Source organism: Nanorana parkeri, unplaced genomic scaffold, assembly GCF_000935625.1.
Source record: "Nanorana parkeri isolate BGI_ZX_2015 unplaced genomic scaffold, ASM93562v1 scaffold53, whole genome shotgun sequence".
Lineage (NCBI taxonomy): Eukaryota > Metazoa > Chordata > Amphibia > Anura > Dicroglossidae > Nanorana > Nanorana parkeri.
The window spans coordinates 1,719,949-1,738,526 of NW_017306321.1; the positions used below are offsets into that span (position 1 = coordinate 1,719,949).

Here is an 18,578-nt window from a genome sequence, read left to right on the forward strand (position 1 = left end):
TCTCTCTCTCTTATCTCTCTCTCTTATCTCTCTCTCTTATCTCTCTCTCTTATCTCTCTCTCTTATCTCTCTCTCTTCTCTCTCTCTCTCTTCTCTCCCTCTCTCTCTCTTATCACTCTCTCTTATCTCTCATCTCTCTCTCTCTCATCTCTCTCTCTTCTCTCTCTCTTCTCTCTCCTGTGGTTTTCAGCCACAGAAACAATCCTACAGTTCAAGGGCAGTTTACCACCAACAGGTCATTGTATATAACAGGGATGTTGGCTGATGGTTCTGATGTGTTGGCTGGTTGCTTTAGTACAGCTTTCCTCAACCTTTGTACTCCGGAGGAACCCTTGAAATATTTTCCATGTTCTCGGGGAACCCCTGCTAGAAATAATTACTCCTACAGGTTGGGGTAGATTAGAGTGATCACTCAATAGTAGAATGTTTTCGATCTAAGAATAAATAGGCATGCCGAGCATGTTTGACACCCTGAGTAGATCATTTTTTATGCCGTTCTGTTTCTTTGTTTATAATTTTTTTAGTTAATAATAATGGAAAAGAAATGCAGACCGTAAAAATTGGATTGTGCCCTTAGAGTGGTCAATGTAAAAGTGTGCCCCGGCATTGCTGGTCAGTGTACGGAGGCTCATTGCCAGGACTCTCTGGAGCGTGCCATGGAGGGGACTCTCTGGAGCACGCCCTGGAGGGGATTCTCTGGAGCGCGCCCTGGAGGGGACTCTCTGGAGGGCGCCCTGGAGGGGATTCTCTGGAGCGCGCCCTGGAGGGGATTCTCTGGAGCGCGCCCTGGAGTGGAGCCCCTGGAGCGCGCCCTGGAGGGGATTCTCTGGAGCGCGCCCTGGAGTGGAGCCCAATGCTCTGGCATTTCCTGGAACCCTGATTGAGAGGCTGCTCTAGTATTCCAGAAACTCTTCCATGCAATGCCTATTTTCAGTGGGAATTACAGATGTGTTCTACAAATTTATATTAACCTCTTGCCGTCCGCCCGTAGTAAAAAAACGGACGGACGGCAACATCTATAAACTGCAATAGTGTGATACAATATATTGCTTGCTGCTCATTGGACAGGTAATCAGCAGTGAGATGATGGTGACTTGTATGATGCCATCTCTCCACCGCCTCCAGCCTGCTCACAGGGCAACAAAATTATCTGATTATCTGTCCAGTGGGCAAGCCAGTGACACGGTAAAGCTGCAAAGTTGAGCCAGGTGTTGCCAGCCTGGCTATGTAGGGTGGCAGAGGTAGACCAATCAAAAGATCAGCTAAACAGTATTGCAAATCCTCTGGGAAGTAAAATGGTTGACATCTGTGAATTGCATCTAGTTGTTAACCAGAAGTTGCACTTTTACCCTCTTGTAGCTGTAGTTCTAGTTCAATGAAGGAGGAGATGTGGAGGAAGCATAGTGATCCTTTTCATTCCCCATCAGACCTCATCCAAACATACATCAGCATTGGGTTTGCACAGACCTACTGACTTCAGCAGCGCTTTAAAGGAGAACTATGAGATGAGTGATTTCCACTCACCTCATAGTTCTAGCCGACCTGTGACAATGAGACTGTCACAGGTCCGCTCAGTAGATCGGGAGGTGAGCAAACACATACCAGGTTCGCTCACCTCTCGATCCTGTCACGGCTCTCTGCCGTGACAGGGGGAGGGCTGGAGTCCCCCCTCCCCCCGCTCCCATCTGCCAGCGCTGACTGGCGGAACGGACGGGGGAGGGTACAGCTGCGGCTGCTGCATCTTCACGGTATACTGAGCCTAGGGTAACGGGAGGACGCTAGTTTGTGTCCTCCCGTTACCCTAAGGAGAACTATGGGGAAAGACACTGACCCCATAGTTCTCCTTTAATGAAGGCAGGCATATACTGTATGTGCTGTAGGCTGCATGAATTTTGACTCTTCCTGGAAAGCCAAAGGTGCTTCCCTCCCATGATTCTCAGACCACGCCCCTGATGATGATGTGTGCCAGGCAGCCTCGCCTACCACTTGCAAGCAGGGTGCAGGTTTTCGGTCTTTGTTCATTCGAAAGGAGCACATGTAACTGGGAATGGGCTTTAATAGCTCCCCTTTTAAACCCTAAACTGCAGCACATAGAAAAGAATGGGATTGTACCTAAAATGCGTTTCACAGGCAGCCATATTTGTGTGTTTTACAGCCAGTGAGTATAAGTAGACCTGTGTAGACCATGGCAAGTGGCATGGAGGAATGAGTATCCTGTGTTGAGATGAGCACCAAGTATGGTGGCGGGGCAGCTACAAGTGCCACAGGACTGGACCAATCCCAGGAGCCAGGTCCACAATGCTTCTTAAAAAGGACAGCTGGCGCCTAACATTTGAGGCTTCCTCTAGTTGTTGTCAATGGAGCTGGTGCCTAAAAAAAAAGGAAAACTCCTGCTGGCTCCTGGATTGGACAGACTGGCTCCTGAAATCCATAGTAATTTGTACGGTGATCACTGACCTAACTTGGAGAGTAGCACTCATGGCAAGGGTTGCTTTAACCCAGATGTAGGCAACCTCGGCAATCCTGCCATCGTGGAACTTCAAGTCCCAAGCTGGGGTGCCGAGGATGCCTACCCCACATCAGCCAATCAAAGAGTCTCAGGAGTTGTCATATTGAATAGCTCCTGATAGCTAAGCCATTCTCTGTGCCCGCTGTGTTATTTTAGTCCCCATTCACACTAAGCGACATGGATGATCGTGCGTTTTTCGACGCGATTGTCATATGCGTGATACTGCGCGACTTGTCACGCTACGTCACACAACTTTTCGTATTGGGCTGTAAGCAAGTAGAGCAAAATCGCGCGGCATCCGCGCAAAAAAGGGTCATGTATAAGCGACGAGCTACAGGCGACATTGAGCTGTAAGATGTGAACAGCTCCATTGAAATGCATTGGACTAACTACATAGAGCGATATGGAGCGGAAATTCGCGCGATAAACCGTTCAGTGTTAACGGGGACTTCGGCAGGTTATACACTCCCTCCATTGGCGTGCATGTGCCGTCTTTTTTTCCCGGCTTGTTTTCGAACATTACGTTCCTGTTTCTATTCGTTTGTCTGAACATATGTTGAGGTTTGCACCATGGTGATACAGTCAAACGAGTGGGATGGTGTTTAGTGTAGGTCAGTGCGTCTTGTGTTTATATACAGACAGATGGGAGGCTCGTACCTGCATTATGTGCGCTTGGAATATCTAGGAACAGTACGCACTCCAGGATGTGTGAAATATATAGATGTGTAATCTCTTGTAAAATGGCTGCTTACTGTGTTTAATAATGATCGTAGTGCTAATGGTTCCTAGAAAACAAATCGGGGGTTGAGCAAATCCCCAGAGCCAGGTCGCCAATGCTCCTTTAGGGCCCATTCACACCTAAGCATAGTGTTACTTACACGTTAGTGCGCAATTAACGCTCACTGTTGTACCTAGCATGCTTTACCAGGTGCTAGGTGTGCTGCCTTGCTATTCATTTGACTGACACCCAAATGTACCACCACATGCTGCAATGCAGTGCAACACGCCCTACCAAAATACCACTACTTTGTTTTCACTGCAACCTGCGGTATTGTGGTTCTGTGCATGGCAGCATACAGCGACCAGAAGGTGCGTTAGGGTGCCAATCAAATGAATGGCAATGCACGCTAGGTGCAATAGGGTTTTAATGCATAGGCACTGTCGCTTTGCTTTGCATGGGCAAGGTGAGTATAAGGAGGTTTGGGGGGGTAGGGGTGGGGTTTGCATAGGCACCGTCACTTTGCTCTACATGGTCAAGGTGAGTCTAGGGGGGCCAGGGGCCCTTTGCATAGGCACCTTCATTTGCTCTGCATTGGCATGGTGAGTATAAGGGGTTCCAGGGGGCCCTTTGTATAGGCACCATCACTTTGCCTGGCATTGGCAAGATAAGCATAAGGGTGTCAGTGGGGGGTGTTCTTTGCATAGACACCGTCACTTTGCTCTGCATGGGCTGGGGTGAGTATAGCAAGGTCGGGGGCACCTTGCATAAGCACTGCCACTTTGCTCTGCATTTGCAAGGTAGATATAAGGGGGCCCTTTGAATAGATACTGTCACTTTGCTTTGCATGGGCAAGATGAGTATAGAGGGGTCAGGGGGCACTTTGCATAAGCACAGTCATTTTTCTCTGCATGGGCAAGGTCAGTTTAAGGGGTCTCTTTTTTGCATAGGCAGCGCCACTTTGCTCTACATGGGCAAGGTGAGTATAGAGGGGTCAGGGGCACTTTGCATAGGCACCGTCACTTTGCTCTACATGGGCAAGGTGAGTATAGAGGGGTCAGGGGCACTTGGCATAGGAAACGTCACTTTGCTCTACATGGGCAAGGTGAGTATAGAGGGGTCAGGGGCACTTTGCATAGGCACCGTCACTTTGCTCTACATGGGCAAGGTGAGTATAGAGGGGTCAGGGGCACTTTGCATAGGCACTGTCACTTTGCTCTACATGGGCAAGGTGAATATAGAGGTGTCAGGGGGCACTTTGCATAGGCACCGTCACTTTGCTCTACATGGGCAAGGTGAGTATAGAGGGGTCAGGGGCACTTTGCATAGGCACCGTCACTTTGCTCTACATGGGCAAGGTGAGTATAGAGGGGTCAGGGGCACTTTGCATAGGCACCGTCAATTTCCATTGCATGGGGAAGGTGAGTATAGAGGGGCTGGGGCCCTTTGCATAGGCACTGTCACTTTGCTCTACATGGGCAAGGTGAGTATAGAGGGGTCAGGGGCACTTTGCATAGGCACTGTCACTTTGCTCTACATGGGCAAGGTGAATATAGAGGTGTCAGGGGGCACTTTGCGTAGGCACTGCCACTTTGCTCTGCATAGGCAAGGGGGGTCAGGGGCACTTTGCATAGGAACGGGCACTTTGCTCTGCATAGGCAAGGGAGTCTGAGGGGGTCAGGAGGCCCTTGGCATAGGCACCGTCAATTTACATTGCACGGACACGGTGAGTATAGAGGGGTCGGGGGTCCCTTTGCATTTTTACTGTCACTTTGTTCTACATGGGCAAGGTGACGGTGTCTCTTTACTGCATTTTAGATGCCCGATAATTAGGTAGGGTGATGGAACCGACTTGTCGTGGAGTGCAGCTATTATAATAAAATTGACAGAGCAGACAAAACAAAATGACGGAGTCTAAAGCGCTACTACCCTTGGGAACAGGGGGGAGGGGGTGGTTCAGGCCTGGAGGGATTGACGAATGGAGGCTTGTGTAACGTCAGATGCTCCGTTTGGTGTTAGAGGCGAGAGGGAGAGAGAGGTAACACATGAGGCATAAGTGATGGTGCCAAGAAAAAAGAGTGTAGTAACTCACCATGAGGTTCACATGGGTGTGCAGTCATCGACGTCCGGCGTCTCTCTCCCCGCACCCTGTTCCCAAGGGTAGTAGCGCTTTAGACTCCGTCATTTTGTTTTGTCTGCTCTGTCTTTTTAAGTTGGACACCCCGGTCCACACTCAAACTAAAGTTGCACACCCCTCCGCATACCCCACAACCCCCAACATATACTTTCTTTAAAGAAAGACTTGCCCAAAAGAAAACTCCTCCCCCCCCACAGAACAACTTCCCCCTTTTTTTCGCCGTTTTGGAACCCACTCCCCAACACATCCGGAAGAGCGCTGCCACAGATAGGACTCAGGTCTCAAAACTTTCCATATAATAAAATTGAGAAGTGTAAAAATGTCATAACCACATTGCCGGAGCAGAGCATTTTATTGTCACAATTACTATTTGTTGTTTTTATAACATCTAAGGTCTCCTAATACACGGCATCCCCTACGCAGATTGTTACTCTTGGCACTTGTCAGGGGCCCGTGCTGGCATTTTACAAAGTTGATACACTGTGTATTGGCGACAGTCACACTGTGTAACACAACCTGGGCCATGAGACAGGGAGGGTCCGATGAAAAGGTCAGGCGTAGGATGTTACTATGTTTAAAACTCTCTCTCCAGCAGCTACGAGGTTAACCCGAGAGATGTTACCAAAACCAGATGCTGCATCAGCCCACGTGGGCGGACGAGGTGGGGTGGCCAGGGGGGTGGCATCTCGGTATCTGGTGGAAATAAATAGCCGGCAAACTGAAAATAAAGATAAAACAGAACTTGAATAAGGAAAAAAAACTTGCTGGAGATTGTCAGGGATAAAGATATCATTGGAGCTCGTCGCCTGTGGAAAAGGAAGGAGGTTCAGGATGCTGGGCAATGTTGGTGCAATTAATTTTTTTGTTATGGGGGGGGGGTTACCTATTGTAAAGGGGTTTTCCAAAGCTCGTAGACTTTTGTATGAACATTCATACAAATAATCCCATCTGAACATTAGAGAATGCCGTCAGAGAGTTGTTGAATGTCGTTAAAGACTTCCTTTGATTTTGGAAAGGAATGGAGTCTTCCCCAACGAAGACCGTCCACCTTCACTGTTAGAAACGTATTCCATCCTGCGCCTTGTACTTTTATTTTTTTTTTCCATAACTGCAGTCAAAAATGATCGTCAATTTGACCCGATAACTATTATAAAATCGAACAAGTGTTCCGAAAATACATTTTACGGAAGCTCTACTGGTGTACGGCCAGCTCAACCAGCCCCAAATCCCTAAGAACATTTGGCTGAAGGGCATCTGGTGGAGCCCATAGACATGAGACCTCCATCTAAGACGGCGGTTTTCATCTTGAGCTCACCACACACACACACACACACGTTACATTCTGATTGTACAATCTCCTTTAGATCTGCTAACAAGTACGTAGTACAAGGGTCGGCCTGAATGGATCCATAGTGATTGGATGGATTAGGTAGGTCCTCACATTGAGTAGTTTTGATAAATCTGAAGTTGATGAGACCGGAGTCCTATGGTCAGGTTGTAGCGTGTATGGTAATCCATCCTCTCATGTCTGTGGGCAATTAGCTGTGACTTTGCTTAGGTTTGCCTTAACCCACCAACATACACTGACCTTTCCTTGGCTCTCCCCACCATTATTGGACCGCTTCAGATTTGGGCCGACTTGACTATTATGATATCAGGAAGAAATTTTTATTAGATGGGTCTAATTTTCCCAGCTGAAATCGTGTGTGTGTAATAAAAAAATATATATATATATCACCGTATGTTATCGCCTTTTTTATGTATATGCTCTCCTTGTTTTGTCTGGTAGTGAATGGGGGTCAAGGGGAAGTTACTGAATTGTATATAAGACACAAGCAGAAGCCTGCCCAACCCCTATAAAACCATTCATTCACCTTCATATGTGTGAAATATTTCACTGTAAGATTACAAATGATATCCAAAATGGATGTGTTGGGTCGCTTCCCCATCTCTGTGCATGCTGGAATTATTTTATAATAAATATATAGATATATACATTATACAGCAATAGGTTTTGGTTTTAGATATACTGATTAGAGAGGGGGGAAAAAGATTTAAAAAAAGGAAAAAAAATAAATATATATATATATCATAGGTTTTTTTTTGTTTTTTTTTAATGAGTGTATCTAGAGCCAAACCTATGGTTGTCTTGTAACCGCACTGAGGAGATTCACCCCCACGGTGGACACTGTCATTGGGATTGAAAGTAAAAGAAAATTCTAAAAACGTGTCACCATAACAGGAATACAATGAGAATCTTCCAGTGGGGGCACTTGTCCTGGTGACAACTTTCTACAGGCGGGCATATACACTGTTAAATATTCGGATGATTTACAGGTGCAGTGGGGTGACCCTGCCTGCTGGGCAAAAGTCGATTTCCTGTCCCTCTTGGGCAGTTGCCATGACAACAATAGTTTTCGCTTAAAAGTTTCTCTTCAATTTCCTGTTCTGGTGACAAGTTTTGGATTTTCCCCAGAGGGGACACACAGGAAAATAAACCTTCCGGATTGATCTCACTTCTGTAATCTAGACTAAATCCTATAAAAGTCTTTTGAGAATACACTTTAAGGCATCTTTTTAACATGTTAGAAGTTTTACAGAACAGAAAGTCTTTTGTGTGTTCTGATTATATCTTTATTTTTCACAACAGGCAGGACTTTTCCCAAGAAGGGACAGACATGTGTGGTTCACTATACAGGTAAGGAGAAATGTGATGCTTACTTGGAATGTTTTCATGTTATCACTTACAACTGTTGGTCTTTTTTATATATTTTTACATATAAAATACTATATATATGGAAGCCATTTTATCTGCTAGAGGATTTGCATTCATATCCGTTAAACCCTGAGTATTACACATCCCTATCACACAGTAAAGCCAGAAGGATGACACCGCTTTCCCTACTAGGTCCCGTGCACACCATGTCGTGGCAGGAAGGTGCACGCTATGTGTGTTGGTGCGATGCAGTGCCATTCATTTTAATGACACCCCAATGCACTTTCCTTCAGCAAGGTGCCAATCAGAACCATGCATTGTGGTGCCTTTTAGAAAGAACAGCACCGCATCGTGCCAACACACTTTGCGTGATTGGCACCTTGCTGAAGGAAGGTGCATTGGAGTGCCATTAAAATGAATGGCACTGCATCGCACCAACACACAAAGCTTGCACTTTCCCGCCATGCCATGGTGTGAATGGGCCCGATCGGGGAAAGCGGTGTCGTCCTCCTGGCTTTGCTGTGTGATGGGGCTGTGTAAACCTCAGGGCTGAAGGTATATGAATGCTGTAAAATACACAGTAATGTGCCCATTACTACAACATATAGTGTGACCAGACCCTTACAATTCAGGAATACACTGCTGACACTATCTTACTAATTAGACAGAGAAAGAGCAGCAGCAGACTGAGGAACTCATCCCTCTGCTCACTCCACCCTTCCAGCTTGTCTGAACATTTGGATAAATCCTTGTGCTATTAAATTAATTTATTCCGAGCATTTATATGTCTTTTATATGTCGGCTTCATTGTAAATCAAGTTTCTGATGGCTGCAGAGTGTCCTCGGTGGACCTGGCAGTTTACAGATTAGTTTGACGTGTTCTAGAGGAAAATGAATGAAGCTGTATGAGGGAGATTCAGGAGCAGCTTACACGTCTCCTACATTTGTTTTTTTGCATTGGTGGCGGGTGAGTCGTCATTGGCGCGTCTGTGCCAGCTCGCCTTACATACACTAGATCGGATTCATAGCAGGGGTCCCTGTGCACAAGGGTGAGCGGCTGCCTCAGCATTACTGTAGTGTAATGGAAGCTGGCTGAAGGCTTCCAGCTATGCAGTGCTGTCCCTAGGAGCCGGTTTTGGAATTCTGCATTGAAGGGGCTGGGGGGAAAAAAGCTGGCCGTTGGGGCATTTTTATTGCTTTTAAGGGAAATTCCACCTTTTGCAATTAAAAACTAGTAAATGCTTACGTCTTCATAAAAGAAAAAATTTGCATTTTTATTTTTTTGCATAGGAGTCAGTAAAGCATTTCATCGGCGATCAATAGATCACAAGTGGCTCCTGCTGACTGTTCCTCCTGTGCAAGTCCGTACCAAGGTACAGACCAGCAGTAACACGGGAGGAAGTGTCAATGGGCTACAAGTGCAGTGACATCACTGCATTTGTATTCCATTGGGAACGGCAGGTTCCTCTGTCCCTCTGCAGATCCTGTCCAAAGATCTGTGAATGAATGACACGACTGTGGCTGAAGCCACGGACAGCTATGCTAAATTCAAAAAGGTGCACAAGCCTGCAGGGAGAAGAACCCCCATGATTCAGGTGAGTGGAGAGGGGGTGGTAGGTTGTGATGTGATCATGTTACACCCTAAATACCAGTGTAGCATGAAACATGGGCAGATAGGTGCACTTAGCCTACAAAGGAGAATGCTGGCCGGTGTAAGAGGCAAGAGGCTGCTGTAAAGGTTGCACAAATCTCAAAGGACCCGTTTTGACTCGTACACTATGTTTATGGACATTTGCTTGTTAAAAGCCCATTGAAATCAATGGATGTGCATCAAAATGCACATGAACGGCACCATAATGCCCATGCACTGGTGTGGCTGAGGATTAATTAAAAAAGAATTAACATTTTTACCTACATTTTTTTTTCTTTCATGGAAATAAGCAGCCAGCATGCAAACCCCATGCTAACAAAACTGTATGTATATGGGCGAATAACCCTGGACACAGCTAGTGTGCGTCCAAGGGCATATGGCAAACAGTATGCATACTGGTGTACAACCCTGGATGCAGCTAGTGTGCATCAAGGGGCATATTGCAAAACTGTATGTGTACAGGCATAAACCATGGATGCAGCTAGTGTGCATTAAAGGGCATGTGGCAAAACCATATGCGTACTGGCACGAGTTTCCACATGCGGCTCCAAAAATGGGCGTACTATACTATGGGCGCACTATATTAATTATTATTTTTTTCTTTATTAATTGTTATTTTCTTTTTCACTTGTTATGTAAGGCAACTATTGGAAGTTAAAAGTTTGCTGTAATGGCTTAGTTTAACCTCCCAACCACATTTCATGTTACACGCATATTCAGAGTGTAACATATAAATAATACATGGTCAGATTGACCACTCTATGTGATGGTACTGGGCCAGTCACCAGGGGAGGTCCAGTGTCCTTTTGTAAGTTGCAACTCAAGCCCTTATACAGGACTATCCCTCTCTTTGCTAGCTGAGCGGAGCAACAGGGGTAGCAAAAGGCAAATTCTTGCTCCTGAGTAGAACTAAATTATCGTGAGCTCCTTGCTTGGCCCATCATGATCAAAGCACTGCTTGACTTTAAGTTGTAATATGCTAAGGATGAGAAGAGGACTGCACCTTTTAAGAAAAGTAACAAATGTATCAAAATTCTCATATGTTGACGAAAAGCTATTTCGGTTTTTTTCTTTGTCTGTCTTCAGTTGAGCGCTCTCAATGTGATTTCTAGAGGCCGCCTGTTGTGCGGTAACATAATATTGCACATAATGTCCTATCGTTCTCCGACAGGAGGAACCTCCTGTAAGATTTCCTTTCAATCTGTTCACATCCAGATGGCATCTCTCCACTCCGTGTGACAAATAAATGATATTTCGATAGACCCGTCTTGGACTACATTTAGGGCAGAGTTTTCCCAGCACTGTACGAGGCCCAGTCCAAGCTGTCTTCTCTTCATGGCGGTGTTACAGTCAATACTTTGTACTGCCAGCTCGCTCCTGAGGTCTCCTCATACTGCCTTTGATGAAGAGAGTGCTTGCGTCGCTGTCTGCTGCGGCACAGACCAGATTAATAAAACATGGCTTCATCTGACAGTTTGCTTTGCAAAAACTTGTGATTTGTTTTTCTTCTCTTCCTCCTCCTCAGTTTTGGAATTTCGTCATTGATGCTTTCAGGAGAACTTCAATGGAATGACGGAACTTGTAGGTCAAGCTTTGTTTCTTGCCTCCGGTCTTGAATGCGGGAATGCTACCGTATTAAAGGATATTTCCACCCCATGCTGAAAATCCAGTGTGGAGTAGAATTTTGAAGTGGGAAGCAAACATATTTCACAATTACTCCACACAGTGGTTCCATCAAGAAGATCAGCCAGTTCTACATCCCATGGTGTCCTCCATGCTGTTGCAAATTGGTTTGTCATTTAGGCAAATCCAGTCTTCATTCTCTGACCACATGTTCCCCACTTCATTCCAATGCTCTATAATAAAAGTTATCCCATGGATAAAATATATCTAGAACAACAAAGCCAAACCCCAGGTAAAAACTATTCATGATACAAGCATCCTCTATGTCAGGGTGGACAGATCCCAGGAGCCAGGTCACCAATATTTCTTACAGCTAGTTTTCTCTAGTTGTCTATAGAACCGGCTCCTGGATTGGACAGACTGGCTCCTGAATTCCATATTAGTGTGTCCACTCCTGCTCTATGTACACAATTCAACCCCTTACCCAGTGCATGATATCATGGCCATGGTACTTGTTACTATAGTTGTGCTTACGTAGGCTACCTATAGGTGCAAGAAAGTGCTCACCAAACTTGTGAAAGATTTTCTGTACACCTTAGGCATTGAAGAACAGTAACCAGTAACGGTACATTACTTGTTTCCAAAAAACACTTGTGGTGGTGCCCAATGATTGGTGTTTCAGGCCCAGGAAAGGCATGTAGGACTTCTGTCTAACGGACAGAAAGAGATGCAAAGAAGTCTTGAAGTACAGTGAGAAGCTATGAAACGCGTTGATGGTGTTTTAACATGATGCAGTTAAGTTCGGTTTGACGTAAATCCTGAAGTTTCTACTTTTCAAAACCAGTAAGAGCGGCTTGGCAGGGGATTGGCTCTCTTGAGCCAAAGATATTATGTACGACATTAAATTATGTTGAGAGGTAAGAAGTGCCGAACTTGAGACAGCCCATTTCTTCAGACCACTTTCTGTGGGTAGACTTGGTCATATCTCTTCCTCCAGTCTACTGATGGGGATTTCAGCGCCCTTCGCCCAATCAGAGAATGTCTTGTGTCTTTGAATGGCTGCTGTACCAGGGGAGCGACCCCCAAATGTTTTTACAGCAAAATGGAAGGCTCAACTCGGTGCCATACAGGACCCGGAATTGTAGTAGCTCCATGTATTACAATGGTTTACAGGATGCTGATGGGCCACTAAGGTATGGCGCATGCATATTTACATGTGCCAAGCTGGAACAATGTAAGTATTCATAATACTTTAAACCTGAAGTTCAGCATAACCTGTGAATCTGCAGGATTTTGTGTTCCCTGCTTCCGGCACCAGCTTCTCTCAGAGCCTACTGCTGCTTCTCCTAAAAAATCTGGTGCCTGAGAGGGAGGTTGCACAGCTCGGGGTCATGTAACAATTCATTTCTAATATTTTTTTTAGTTTTTAAGTTCAATCAAATGTGTTTTTTTAATTAATTTTTTTACACTAATGCTTTGCACATGGTAATAAGGCATAAGGATGACCATGTGCAGCATGCCTTGTGCTTTCCTGCTGCTCATTGGACAGTGTACCGCGCAGGGGTATGTGGGTCCCGAATCTAGGTGGACAGAGAATGACAAATTCCACTTTCACTGTGACCTGTCTCTATGAGAATAGGATTCACTTGGAGTTTTGGTGCTGGCAGTGTGTAGGCAGGATGACACATTGCATACTGTGGGAGGATGGAGGAGGAAGATTTTACATCTTAAACAGTCTCTGGGTAAAAAAAGAAATGTTCTATTCGTCGGGTACAAATTAAGGAAGAGCAACCTTAGAAACCTGATTGCAAGTCCTAATGGGACTGGGATGGTGGAGAGACAAGTGTTATTGTGGAATCACTCATATAACCATGATAGATATAGATATATACAGTGGGGCAAAAAAGTATTTAGTCAGCCACCAATTGTGCAAGTTCTCCCACTTAAAAAGATGAGAGAGGCCTGTAATTGGCATCATAGGTAGACCTCAACTATGAGAGACAAAATGAGAAAACAAATCCAGACAAATCACATTGGCTGATTTGGAACAAATTTATTTGCAAATGATGGTGGAAAATAAGTATTTGGTCACCTACAAACAAGCAAGAGTTCTGGCTCTCACAGACCTGTACCTTCTTCTTTAAGAGGCTCCTCTGTCCGGCACTCATTACCTGTATCAATGGCACCTGTTTGAACTTGTTATCAGTATAAAAGACACCTGTCCCCAACCTCAAACAGTCACACTCCAAACTCCACTATGGTGAAGACCAAAGAGCTGTCGAAGGACACCAGAAACAAAATTATAGACCTGCACCGGGCTGGGAAGACTGAATCTGCAATAGGCAAGCAGCTTGGTGTGAACAAATCAACTGTGGGAGCAATAATTAGAAAATGGAAGACATACAAGACCACTGATAATCTCCCTCGATCTGGGGCTCCACGCAAGATCTCACCCCGTGGAGTCAAAATGATCACAAGAACGGTGAGCAAAAATCCCAGGACCACACGGGGGGACCTAGTGAATGACCTGCAGAGAGCTGGGACCAACGTAACAAAGGCTACCATCAGTAACACACTACGCCGCCAGGGACTCAGATCCTGCAGTGCCAGAAGAGGATTGGGAGAATGTCATATGGTCAGATGAAACCAAAATAGAACTATTTGGTAGAAACACAACTCGTTTTCGTGATTGGAGGAGAGAGAATGCTGAGTTGCATCCAAAGAACACCATACCTACTGTGAAGCATGGGGGTGGCAACATCATGCTTTGGGGCTGTTTCTCTGCAAAGGGACCAGGACGACTGATCCGTGTACAGGACAGAATGAATGGGGCCATGTATCGTGAGATTTTGAGTGCAAACCTCCTTCCATCAGCAAGGGCATTGAAGATGAAACGTGGCTGGGTCTTTCAACATGACAATGATCCCAAACATACCGCCCGGGCAACGAAGGAGTGGCTTCGTAAGAAGCATTTCAAGGTCCTGGAGTGGCCTAGCCAGTCTCCAGATCTCAACCCCATAGAAAACCTTTGGAGGGAGTTGAAAGTCCGTATTGCCCAGCGACAGCCCCAAAACATCACTGCTCTAGAGGAGATCTGCATGGAGGAATGGGCCAACATACCAGCAACAGTGTGTGCCAACCTTGTGAAGACGTACAGGACACGTTTGACCTCTGTCATTGCCAACAAAGGATATATAACAAAGTATTGAGATGACCTTTTGATATTGACCAAATACTTATTTTCCACCATAATTTGCAAATAAATTTGTTCCAAATCAGCCAATGTGATTTGTCTGGATTTGTTTTCTCATTTTGTCTCTCATAGTTGAGGTCTACCTATGATGCCAATTACAGGCCTCTCTCATCTTTTTAAGTGGGAGAACTTGCACAATTGGTGGCTGACTAAATACTTTTTTGCCCCACTGTATATATATATATGTGTGTATATGTCAGCCGTAGCATCTGACCACTGACAGGTGAAGTGAATAACATTGATTATATGGTTATAATGGCACCTGGAAGTGTGTGGGAGGGGTATATTATGCAGCAAGTGAACATACTGCGGGGAATTTATCAGAACTGGAGCAGACAAAATCTGGAGTAACCGTCCATGGCAACCAATCAGCCTCTCTGTTCAGTTGAGCTTTGAAAATTAAAGAAAGATGCTGATTGGTTGCCATGGGCAACTGCTTCAGATTCTGTCTGTTCCAGTGTGTCCCTGAAGTTTGTTGAAAGCAGAAAAATGGACAAGTGTAAGGATTTGAGTGACGTTGACAAGGACAAACTCCACCCCAAGACAACTCCAAAACTGCAGCTCATGTGGGATGTTCCTGGTCTGCAATGGTCAGGACCTCCCAAAAGTGGTCTAAGAGAGGAAAACTAGTGAACTGGCGACAGGGTCATGGACAGCCAAGGCTCATTGATAGCTTTGGGGAGCAAAGTCTGGCCTGTGTAGTCTGATCTAATAGAAGAAGAATAGTTAATGTTGGTTCTGATAGAAAGGTGTCTGAACCCACAGAGCATCGCACTTTGTTGTGTATGGGACTTGAGGAACACAGAGTTTGAGGTGTTGACTTGGCCTCCAAATTCTCCAGATCTCAATCCAATTGAGCATCTGTGGGATGTGCTGGAAAAATATGTCCGATCCATGGAAGCCCCTCCTCACAACTTACAGGAGTTAAAGGATCTTCTACTGACGGCCTGGTGCCAGATACCACAGTATACCTTCAGAGGTCTAGTGGGATCCATACCTCAACGGGTCAGGGCTGTTTTGGAGGCAAAAGAGGGACCTACTCAATATTACATCACAGTTTTTTTGCGTATGAGGCCATGTAGCTGTAGACCGGTCAGGATCCCCATGAGGACCCGTGACCACCACCAAAAGCACCTACAATAGGCATGTGAGCATCAGAACCGGACTACGGAGCAATGGAAGAAGGTGGCCTGCTCTGATGAATCACATTTTCTTTTACATCATGTTAATGGCCGGTGTGTGTGTTGCTTACCTGGGGAAGAGGTGGCTCCAGGATGCACTTTGTAGATGTTGCATAGAGCTATTTGCATGCAAATGCAGCCTGCCTAGGAATGCCCCCTCCTCCAGACCCAGGGGGCAGGGTGGTGACCAGGTTGTATTGCTTAACTGCAATAAGTAGAAAAGTTAGGTCATCGTGCTGGCTGTGCCATGTGGCCGGGCTGGATGAGAAATAGATGAACAGAAATACAGATCCTATTTATTGGCTTTTATCAAACAAAGCAAAGCAAGAAGGCTTTCGCTCAGGCCTCACAAGCCTAGACGCCGGCTCTCATTGGCCAGGCCCACGTTGTAGTTTTCAGAACACCGGTCTTATAATATCCTCTTCACTTGCTGCACTTCATTCAACAAGGCCTTTTATCGGGCCCTGTAATGTGCCATTTATAATTGACATTATTGTCCACACAGCACAGCTGAGCTGTCAATGCACATAGAGCTGCCCGTAACCCGATGCTGCGCTAATCTGTCTGGGCCGCGGGAATTGTATTAATAAGTCTGCTGTCTGCGATCCGCAGCACATCATGCCCATTAAGCAATCATGCCGGCTTACTGAAACTAGAGGTGGGATTCCTTTTGCCCCGGTTATAATTGGCGATGGAAAAAGACAACTGCACCAGAAATACTAGAACTCGACCCATCTGCCCCGTCCCCGAAGCATGCGTTTGTCTGGAAATAAAAATACATCCAGTGATTGTTTGGGCTGGGGGGGGGGGGCGTCGTCCTAGTCCTCTGTTCGGACATAAAAATAAAGTTGTGTGATACTTAGGTCAAATTTCCACCAATTGGGTGAAGCAAATTGATCTGGAGCGGGTTTAAACAATGTGGAAATAGTGTTGTTGTTTTTTGTTTTGTTTTTTTTTGTTTTGTTCATATTCTTGCTGCTGAGTAGAGATGAGCGAAATTAGGAGCTGGTGCTACCCTGAAATTTTGGAGAAAATATTGACATGACAAATGTGACATTTAGGCAAATTGCTTTTGTCTGTGGTTGAAGATTTGTTTAAATTGTACAATGGGCTTCAAATGGCTCCAGAAGGTTAAGGATGATCCGGTCAACTACTCTATTATATACACTGATCAGCCATAACATTATAACCACCCACCTAATACTGAGTAGGTCCCTCTTTTGCCTCCAAAACAGCCCTGACCCATCGGGGCATGGACTCCACTAGTCCTCTGAAGGTATGCTGTGAATCTGGCACCAAGCTGTCAGTAGCAGATCCCTTAAGTCCTGTAAGTTGTGAGGTGAGGCCTCCATGGATCGGACTTGTTTTTACAGCACATCCCACAGATGCTCGATTGTATTGAGATCTGTGGAATTTGGAGGCCAAGTCAACACCTCAACTCATTCTGATCCTCAAGTCCCACATGCAACAAACTGCGATGCTTTGTGTGTTCAGACACCTTTCTATCAGAACCAGCATTAACTTTTTAAGCAGTTTGAGCTCCAGTAGCTCTTCTATTGGTTTGGACTACAAGGGCCAGCCTTCCCTCCCCACGTCCATCAATGAGCCTTGGTCGACAATGACCCTGTTGCCGTTTCACCACTTTTCACTCCTAGGACCACTTTTGGTAGGTCCTGACCACTGCAGACTGGGAACATCTCACATGAGCTTCAGTTTTGGAGTTGCTCTGACCCAGTTGTCTAATCATCACAATTTGGTCCTTGTCAGAGTCATTCAAATCCTTACGTTTGCCCATTTTTTCCGCTTCCAACACATCAACTTCAGGTACAAAATATTCACTTGCTGCCTAATATATCCCCCCCCCCCCCCCACACACACACACACACACACAAAATTCCCAGTGCCATTGTAACCAGATAATCAATGTTATTTACTTCACCTCTCAGTGGTCAGAATGTTCTGGCTGATCTCTGTGTGTCCGTGCGTGTATGTATGTACAAATGTATTTAGTGAGAGATCCCTCATTAGCTTGGAACCAGCTAGGGATGACCCAGTCAAGTATCGTAGACTGGTTCTTGGCCCCCTTAAAAAAAAAAAAAAAAAAATTTTTATACCCCTCATTTGCTGGTTTTCATGGCAGAATGTTCTTCCGGCGGGGATGTGCATGTCAATTTTATTACTTGTCCCAGCATCATGGAATTGCCGAGAAAGCAATAGTCACTGTGCCGGGGCCATGGGTGCCAACAGTCAAAATGCAATAACCAGCAAGAGAAGATTCCTCCATCCATGCTCTTTAGTGTGCATGGGGGGGACCATGCAGTTCTAATGTATGACCAGCTTTATCTTCTCAGTGGTCTGAATCTTGCTGACAATGTTGTCAGGTATGTTCCCTAATTCCAGCTCCTCCACCTTTCTTGTTTTCTTAGCAGCGATGAGTATGGAGGGGGATCTTGCGATGGCTTCAGGGACTGTGATAGTTCTGACTGGTTATAAGCTGTTGATTTGTAATGCAGGCCGAGGCATAATAGAGTCCCCGGGTACTAGTAGAAGATCGAGTCAAGTGTCATCACATTTGATGCTGGCACGGACTCTTCGCAGTGGGTGGAGAGCTCATCTTTCATCTTGACAGATGAGCAACATACAGAGGAAACCCAAGAGGTCACAGCAAAATACATAATAAAACGAGGCGTTCTGACCATTTCCTACTTTCATCTAAAAAAATTAAAATAAACCGGTGTGCCCGGAGATATGAATGTAATATGGCGGAATTGGTTCATCTGCTTTGTTCTA

General features: G+C 45.5%; 1 protein-coding gene across 1 annotated transcript in view; it reads left to right on the forward strand.

Moving 5' to 3' along the window:
• The window catches only part of FKBP1B (FK506 binding protein 1B), a 56,504-nt gene that overhangs the window by 3,911 nt on the left and 34,015 nt on the right, over window positions 1-18,578 (forward strand). The window contains exon 2 of the mRNA XM_018575533.1: window positions 8,015-8,062. Coding sequence (XP_018431035.1) covers window positions 8,015-8,062 — 48 coding nt within the window. The remainder of the gene's footprint in view (window positions 1-8,014; window positions 8,063-18,578) is intronic.